The sequence below is a fragment of the Cariama cristata genome, unplaced genomic scaffold (assembly GCF_000690535.1).
Source record: "Cariama cristata isolate BGI_N322 unplaced genomic scaffold, ASM69053v1 scaffold3071, whole genome shotgun sequence".
Lineage (NCBI taxonomy): Eukaryota > Metazoa > Chordata > Aves > Cariamiformes > Cariamidae > Cariama > Cariama cristata.
The window spans coordinates 35793-45538 of record NW_009599642.1 but is presented as its reverse complement, the minus strand read 5'-3'; the positions used below and the strand labels follow the sequence as shown (position 1 = coordinate 45538).

At 40.8% G+C, this 9746-nt stretch overlaps 1 protein-coding gene across 1 annotated transcript in view; it reads right to left on the bottom strand.

Moving 5' to 3' along the window:
* Nucleotides 1-2686: 2686 nt before the first annotated feature.
* LOC104168958 (exocyst complex component 4-like) overlaps nt 2687-9746 on the bottom strand; it is a gene marked incomplete at its 5' end in the record, with an annotated part of 28443 nt that continues 21383 nt past the window's right edge. The window contains 3 exons of the mRNA XM_009709745.1: nt 2687-2703; nt 3596-3705; nt 6872-7056. Coding sequence (XP_009708047.1) covers nt 2687-2703; nt 3596-3705; nt 6872-7056 — 312 coding nt within the window. The remainder of the gene's footprint in view (nt 2704-3595; nt 3706-6871; nt 7057-9746) is intronic.

Sequence of the window (9746 nt, the reverse complement as noted above, 5' to 3'; positions counted from 1 at the left end):
GAGGGCTGGAGCTCAGCTCCGAGAAGACCCGAGAGCAGCTTCCCATACCTAAAATGAGCCTATAAGAAAGCTGGGGAAGGACTTTTTACAAGGACATGTAGTGATAGGACAAGGGGCAAGGGCTTTAAACTGGAAGAGGGAATACTTAGATTAGATATAACGAAGAAATTCTTCCCGGTGAGGGTGGTGAGACAGTGGCACAGGTTGCCCAGAAAAGCTGTGGCTGCCCCATCCCTGGAAGGGTTCAAGGCCAGGCTGGATGGGTCTGTGAGCAACCTGGTCTGGTGGGAGGTGTCCCTGCCCATGACAGGGGCGTTGGAACCGGATGGTCTTTAAGGTCCCTTCCGACGCAAACCGTTCTGTGATTCTATGAATAACCTGATAATCTTTACTTTAAAACACAGTATCACTACTTGCATAAGAACTGCCTGAATGGCCCAAGTAAGCAAATCCCAAACCCCCCTATTCTAAATGGAGCTAATACATTAAATAGGATTTCCATGTCCTATTCTAAGTAAATGATGGTGGAAAAGTGTCTTGGCCTCATCTCTACCAAAAAATGGAATCATAGAATGGTTTTGTTGGAAGGGATCTTAAAGATGTGCTTAAAAGCACTTTGCTCCTTCCTTATAGAAGGGGCATCCTTCACATGTTGGTTTAACTTTCTATCTTAACGCACATCACTCATGCTTTGTAAAAGGGATCTCAAGAAAGTTTACAAACATCCCTGTCAGATGGATAACCCAGGCTTACTTCCAATTCATTTTGGAGAAGTTTTATCAAAATTTGGAACTTAGCTTTGGTTCCAACTGCAGCAAGATAAGCAGTTATGTTACTTCAAAATTGAAGTTGATTATTTTTGGTTCTGCTCCTTAGAAAACTTCTGTAACCAACAACTGTGAGTCTATGTACAGGATGACACTGTTGATTCCCATATAACCTTGTTATCACACAAAGTCGTAATCACAGTGGGCAAGATTGTCATTGACAATCATCATCAGTTCTGTACAAGAACTATACACTGGAAATTGATACACCGGGATCGATATTGGGCCCAATGCTATTTAATATCTTCATAAGTGATCTGGATGATGGCATCAGGTGTACCCTGATGAAGTTTCCTGATGATACCAAACTAAGTGGGGAAGTGGACACTTCAGAAGGGAGAGCCACCCTGCAGGAAGATCTGGATAGGCTGGACGAGCGGGCTAACAAGAACTTTATGAAGTTCAACAAAGTCAAACGTAAGGTCTTGCATCTGGAAAAACATAACCCAGTAGTGCAGCATGGGCTGGGATCTCCCTGGCTGGGGAGTAGCTCTGTGGAAAGGGATCTGGGGGTCCTGGTGGACACCAAGCTCAATAGCAGTGAACAGTATGCTGCATTTTACAAGGAGTCACACGGAAAAGACAGGGGATAAAGGGTACAAGTTATTTTTGGGGAGATGCTGATTGGACACAAGAGGAAAGTGTTTCACAATGAGAACAATCAGCCATTGGAATAATCTTCCCAGGGAAGTGGGGGTTCCCCAACATTGGACACATTTAATATTCAGCTGGACAGGGTGCTGGGCCATCTTGTCCAGATAGTGCTTTTGCCATGAAAGGTTGGACCAGGTGACCCCTGAGGTCCCTTCCAACCTGGTATTCTATGATTCTCTAATGAAAAATCAGTGCAGTAAACTTGAACCGGACTCTGCTCAAAGAGAAGAACAGTACATAAATGGGAACACGAGGGTCAGTGCTCATGAAGCCCTGGGCTCTGGAAAAGCAGTATGCCTTGGGACTTTCCTTTACAGATAGAATTGCAGTAGCCCAGCATGAACATTAAAAATGCATTTATCTTTACAAACAGATTTACACTGGCTATAGGTGGGAAAAAAACGTCTGGGCCAGCTTTGGATAATAACAAAGCTCTCACCAATCTCAGCAGACGCGACAACGATTGGCTAGGATCTGTAAGTCTTTAAAGGTGAGAAGTGTCAATAAAATCATTTTCTGAGCATGTTTAAGGTTCATATTATGCTAGCAATTAAAAAAAAGAAGCAACTAAGGAAGACACTAAAGGTACTGAAAGAAGGATAGGATTCCATTCTTCAATAGGTGCATCTCCTGGTGTTTATTCCCCATTGTAAGGTGTGATGGGAGATCCCTATCAGCTCCTTAACTTCAGACTTCAGGGTTTGTTAAGGATAGGATTCCATTCTTCAATAGGTGCTGTTTATTCCCCATCGTAAGGTGTAATGGGAGATCCCTATCAATTCCTTAACTTCAGACTTCAAGGTTTGGTTTTTTTTTCTTACTATACAGAGAACTAATATTTTAGGAAAATAACGGCAGACACTATACAACTAACTCACTGGAAAGGAAGTAGGTTAACATTTACAGTGGTGAGACTGGGATTCAGATTTTTGTGGGTTTTTTTTCCCCAGCTCCCCAAAATCATGTGATCTTTAGCAAGAAACTGAACTAAACTTCTCACTGATCACAGGGACAGAACAGGAATTCTAAAGTCTTTCCCCTCCCCAAATTTTCACACAGTTCTCTTCCAGGTTTCCACAAGCAAGTTGCAGTTCCCAGCTCTGAAAGTTTGTGCTGGCATACCACAAGTCACGCCTCACAAACCTCCACGATGTAGAAATACAGCCTCAGGCTCTGAGAGACGAGCTAACCCTACAGGAGCAGAGCTAAATAACAAAAACCCCTACAAGAGCAAAAGATAAGAATAATCAAACAAAAGAGTCTAGGAGGCAAGCACGACAAGAAAAAACTAGAAACAAGCAGACCAAAAAAAGGATGAAAGCATTAATAAGGATGAGAAGAGAAGGAAAGATTCTCTACATTTGAAGAATACTGAAACAGTTTTTGAAAGGAAGGGGCGGGGGGGAAGATGTAGGTCATTTCTGTATTATTCATTTTATTTATTTGTTAAAACAAGAACAACCCCACTTATTAGTCGACTGAAACGATACAAGGATTAATTCCCCATCTGTGCAGCACTTCAAAGCCTCATACAAAACCACCAATGAAGCTGAGTACTTTGCTCAGTGTTTATCATAGTAACAGGTACACACAAAGATCATCACCAGATTATTCCTGTGCATAGACAGACCTCTAGTCAAAGTTACAAAGTTCCCACAAGGAAAAGTTTTGACCTTTTGGCTCCAACACAGCAAAAAAAAACTTCTGTAATATCTACACGTACCTGCCTGCCTACATTAAATAACGTAGAGGAGACCTCTACACAAACTGAACTGACTGCAAACTTCTCTTCTGTTCAAGGTATCAAGAACATGATCAAGATCAGAACAGGCACAGAAAACTAAGTGTATTTAATTGAAGCTGATGGGGGGGGGAGGAAGAGAAAAAGATGATTTGCCAAAAGAAAAATGCAGATATGGCCCAGTTCTGCCCCTGGACACACTGCTCACTCATTTCACAACATTGCACAAATCACTTCCTAACTTTTTGTTTCAGGACCTTCCATCAGCAGCCAACCACGAAGAGGGGATGATATGCCTACTACTACTCCTGTAAAATCAGCTGAAGAACTACAAATTAATTCTATGAGGAACGCATGTAACTTAAACACTCACCGCTGGAGCTTCCAGGAGTACTGAACTGGGAAGTTTCGAGGAACTTTCGAGGTGTAGGCAAGTTAGTAACATCCATAAGAGGTACAGGAGAGGCATCTTTCACAAGTGAACTGTGTGAGGGGAAAGAATTAAAGCAAACAGTTTACTACTATTTACAAGTTTAGTTCACAACAATAATCCATTTATTTCTTAAATTCGTAAGCCTAAGCAATACATACACATAACACACAGTTGTGATACAAGAGGTTTACAAAACCTAGCTTAAAGCACAAGTCCACAGAAGAATACGAGTGCGTCTCTATATATACACACATTTGAGTGAAAAGGGAAAAGGTCAAAAAAGCAATGATGAGGGAACACTGTCATATGAAACCCAAAATTTGGTATCCCAAGGCCTCTCTGAATTTAACAGCACTCTAGACTGGTCTGACTGGTCCCAGCAACACGATTAGGACACAGGTATATTGGAGCTTCCCAACACACACATTCACCTCCAGCACAATCAACTACTGCTAGCATGATGATAAATTAACATGGAATTTTTAAGATCTTTCTGGAAAACTACATATTGAGGAGAAGAGACACTCCCATTTCCATAGCTTCTGTCAACTACTTAATCCTTCAAGCTCTTCCAGTTCTCACTAGAAACCTACACCCTTTTTCGTCCCCTTCAAACTCCTGTGTGCAACTACATGCATCCCTCTCCAAATGAACCTTCTTACTCAGAAAGGAAAGACTTTCTACTTGGTCATTTTCGTAATGCCTGGGAGGAATACAGAGAAATTGTCTGAGCAGCTAGGGGACAGGTTAGGAAAGCTAAAGCCCTGATACAATTAAATCTGGACAGGGACATCACTGGCAACAAGAAAAGTTTTTACAGGCACATTGGTGATAAAAGGAAGACTAGGGAAAATGTGGGCCCTCTCTGGAAGGAAAAGGGAGACCTGGTTACCCGGGACATGGAGAAGGCTGAGGTCCTCAATGACTTTTTGCCTCAGTCTTCACCAGCAAGTGCTCTAGCCACACTGCCCAAGTTGCAGAAGGCAAAGGCAGGGGCTGGGAGAATGAAGAACCACTCACTGTAGGAGAAGATCAGGTTTGAGACCATCTAAGGAACCTGAAGGTGCACAAGTCCATGGGACCTGATGAGATGCATCTGCGGGTCCTCAGGGAACTGGTGGACGAAGTGGCTAAGCCACTATCCATCACATTTGAGAAGTTGTGACAGTTCACCGAAGTTCCCCCTGACTGGGAAAGAGGAAACAGAAGCCCCATTTTTAAAAAGGGAAAAGAGGAAGACCCGAGGAACTACAGACCACTCAGTCTCACCTCTGTGCCCATGAAGATCATGGAGCAGATCCTTCTGGAAACTATGCTAAGGCACACAGAAAATTAAGGAGGTCATTGGTGACAGCTAACATGGTTTCTCTAAGGGCCAATCGTGCCTGACAAATACGGTGGCCTTCTATGATGGGGTTACAGCACTGGTGGATAAGGGAAGAGCAACTGGTGTCGTCTGCCTGGATTTGTGCAAAGCATTTGATGCTGCCCAGCACGACATCCTTGTCTCTAACTTGGAGAGACATTGATTTGATGGATGGACCGCTCAGTGGGTAAGGAATTGGCTAGATGGTCACACTCAAAGAGTTGTGGTCAATGGCTTGATGTCCAAGTGGAGACCGGTGACAAGTGGCATCACAGGGGGCAGGGGGGTTGGAACTATACGAACTTTAATGTCCCTTCCAACCAAATCATTCTATGATTCTATGATGATAATAAATTCACATAGCTTTATTTGCCAAAAATGTGACATTCTGCCCCAGTTGCATAATGAAAGGCATGAAGTTGGATGTGGCAGGGGAACGCAAGCAAGAAATTATTTTTAAGATAAAGAAGTGGAGAAGGCTCCTATAATGGAGTTCAACAGGTTCCCTTAAAGGTCAAAATACTTATAGAAATCTGCAAAGACAAGGGCTAAGCTTACTATCCCACATAAGAACCACCTATACTCCCTATACGCCTACAGTACCATACTTACAGGGATTAGCTACACATTCCAGCTTAGCAATGTTAGATAGAACATATTTAAAACCAATATAAGAAATAATTATAAACATTATTGTATCCTGGTCAACAGCCAGTCTAGAGCAGCACACTAAAACAAAGCAACAAGACTGTCCTTGATGCAAGAGTTCATGTTATCAAATATCAATGATGTGCAACAGGGAATGTGAAAAAAGATAAAAAGCAAGGAAAAGATAAGGGTCCCTGTAGCAGTTGTACAAAACCGCAGTTAATTAGCAGTCGCATAGTCTGGGTGCACCAAAGCTTTGTCTCTGTTTTTAATTAACAAGATGAGTAAGGATGAGACTGATGACTTGCTAGCAAACCTCCTTCCTAGAAATTTCAACTTCAATCAATCCTTTATTTCATAAATTCATTTAATGTAACTTTTGGTAGGCATTTTTTATTCCTTCTCATAATAAAATGCTAATCTATCTTTTCTCTGCATCTTTATCATATACTGGCTCCCCTTTTGCTCCCAGCCCCTGATTATTACCTCTCCTACTCTACAAAAGTTATTTCCCAATACTGTGTCTCTCTTTTCTAGGCACTACCTTTCTTCCTTCCCTTGCAACAACTCTATTGCCCTCAAACTTAGAATTTACAAAATTAGGAAAAAATAGTCAGGCATCTATACTTAAGCTGAATTTCCACTGATAGAGGCACTGATCAGCTAAGAAGTTTCAACACGTTTAGAACACCTTAGAAACACAACACAGCCAAGACACTGCTCAGGCACTTCAATATCGCAGCCTCCGGTTAGTAATCTTATGGTTAGCTGGAAGTCTTTCAAACCTTGGATATTTCCTAGAAAAGATGAGCACTTTTTCCCTGTATTTTTCCCTTTGCCTGACCTGAACCTTATGACCATGACATTTGTAGGAAAGGTATATGCATCAGCGAAGGCAAAGAATGCTAACAGGAATTGACCTCATCGTAATTCTGTGGGAAGTAGCAAAAAATCAACAGAATCACTAAGCAAAAGTGAAAAGAACGAGAACAGACTGTTCACAGGCTCGAAGGTGCCTCAACATATTTGGAGTTTTTCTGCTCTCCACAGCCATAAGCATGAGAAATTTGCTTGCCAAAAATGAAAAGTTGAGGTGTAAGTTGATGGCACTCTCCCAAGAAAGTTTCTACTTATGAAAGGGAGAATGTTGTCCTTTTCCCTTCCAGACCCATCGCCCTCAGTCAGCATCACACCAAACCTACCTTATTCTCCCTTTCTCCTTGTTGCGTTGTCCTACTCGGTTAGTCGATTTGATGTAAAGATGACGGTGTAACTCATCTATCAGGACTAAGTGCATGTTCATCTTCTTACTGTGGAGCTCCAGTCTCAGATCACTCAATCCCTCCACCTGAAGAAGTGGACCCTCCAAGGAGTCCACTGCTGACACCTGGAAGAAGAACACATAGGACAACTTTTAAAGGTCAATTCATTCATCTCTCAGAATTTTTCTCTTTGATTACGGGAGTGTCTGAATACCATGATGATTCTATCCATAAACCTTTTTAAAGCAGGAAACGTTTAAGCAGTATTTCTTTATTTCTATTCCTAAAAGAAAATTCAATATATAAAAAGGGTCCAATATCCAAACAACTCAGATTTAATGAGAAGTCTTCAAATATTTTGAACATGTGTATAAAAAAGTTAGTTAAAACAGAGTTCATTAAATAAAAATCAAAGCACAGTTTATCACAAAATAAGAGGATTATCAAGTAGAAAAGCGTTAGGAAAAGATACTGACAATGGTGTTTGATTGTCTTCATTCTTTTCATTACAGAAACACCAACAAAACATTATTCGCCATTCTACAAACAGGGAGAAAGTGGTTTAAATTTTATCTGCCTAAAGTGATGTCATGACACAGCTGAAAAAGCTTAGGAGGCCTCATCTTCTAGCCTACATGGCTGCTATGTCATGCAACTGCACAATTTAAACATGCATAGCCATGAGATGAACGAAAGCTATTGCTAGTTCAAAGGTACTTTTGAACTCTGAAGAGTGTGGGGGTTATTTTAATGCTCAAATACTAAGGCTCAAATTAAGGAAAATAACTTTATATAAGCAACAGAGTAATAGACAGGGATCTAGACATGCAGTAATGTAAAGAGGCCACAGGTAACATTTCTCTGCTGACGCACTTCAATAGTGACCAGTTGACATCCAGTGGGCACTAGACTGAGGAACCTAATTTCCATTTATATCCTAAAAACAAACGTGGACAAAAGCCACCAGGAATGAGAAATCAGTGCATAAAAGCAACACTATCAATTTGCATCTCTCCCAGTTTACTTGTTTTTCTAACTATTTAACAGAGCACTTCCACAGTTGCTAAAAGAAAAAAAAAAATTATCCTTCTGCAGTTTCCAAAATCTCAGTGCTGATGTTGTAAGAAACTAGAAATAGCATGTTTTGCATACAAAGATTTAAAATTAAAAAATCATTCCCTAATAACTGAAGATACTATCAGTGAAATAAGACATTTGCTTGCACTTCAGGATTTAAGCTTATAGCAAACCTGTCAGCTAAACATTAAAATTGAAAAGCTAGGAGACAGCCAAGCTAAGGTCTGGTCCCTTAATACCAGTAAATATTAACTATACTGAATGAACATCTATCAACAACGTTATTACTTTGCTTGCCTCCAAGTCAAGAATGACCCTGAAATAGCTTTGGGGCAGTCAGGTTTCTTAAATTAAGAGCAGTTTCTAAGAGGAAGCTACACTTTTCCCTTTCTCCTGAAAAATTTCACCAAGAAGTTCCTAACTATGAAACTCTCTTTACATGGATGACGAGAGCGTGCACTTGCTGCCAGTCTTTAGGATAGAGTTCAGTCTTGAGAAAGAATTTGTGCCACAGTATTAATCACAGAGGACCACACATGCTCCTCCTAAGCCCACCAACATTGCAACTTCAACAGAATTTAGGGGTTTCCTATCACTTTACACAAAGCACTATCCATCCTCTTTCCTTCCCAGTATCTATTTGTGAACAGTTATGGAAGTTTGGCCATAACACATCACAAAACCACACCACAGATGAAGCAAAAAAACCCAAATTTGCTTCTCCTCAAAAAGCTGACATGTCAGAGTACATACAAATAGAGACAGCTCAGCAGGCATGCAGACACAGCTTGGAAACCTTTGGCAGAAGTGCAAGTGCTAATTTTTAACTTCTTCCTTTGGCAGGTATAGATGTACCCCAAATTTCCCAATTCCAAAGGCGCTTTAATCCCCCCAGTCACTTCAGGGGAGTTGCAGGCGCTCATCGCTGCCCTGAGAGCTGTCAGCAATTTCACCAAAGCAAGAACAAAATCAGGAACAACATTTGTCAAACTGAGAAGCTGAGAGATGAAAATGCAGTGAGGGAAGAAGTGAAAGCACGCAGGAAAATTACATTTAAAAGGTTCCAAGACATCCAGGAAAAGTATTACCTAAAACACAAGTAACAAAAATTTAAAGCTTCCCAGTTCCTAAACAGTTAGTTATTCTCAAAACTAATTATGAAGACCGACATACAGCTCTCAAGCACATCTTTTAAAAAACAAATGGAACAGACAATCTGTTATTGTACTAAAAAAAAACCAAAAAAAACCAAAAAAAAAACGACAAACAACAACAAAACCAAAACCCCACATTGTTTTGCACTGAACTGTCTTCTTCTGGAAAAAGCTGTTTTATTTTTTTTGGTGGGGTTTATCAGGTGGGGTTTTTTTGATGGCCATTCTGACATTTCATATTTGCAGTCAGACAAGCTAGAAGTTACATCCTTGATAAATGCCACTTTCCCAGTCATTGAACTCTACAGGTAAATAACACAGCCAAGTTTCAACGTTATGCACATTCCGAGCCTTTTAACTTAAGGCAGCCCCACTCCAGTAAAGCCTCACTTAACCACTGCTTTCTTTTCTAATATTTCATTTCCCATTACTATCAATTACCAAGACAAAGAGCAAGGAGAAAAGCTTTAATGTTAAGAACAGTTTGGGTCTGGAAAGCAGCTAAAGGCTCAATCCAGGTTCATGGAAGTCAAGGTAAGGGCCCCAGTTGGCTGAGGTGGCAACAAGTACAAACATTATACTTA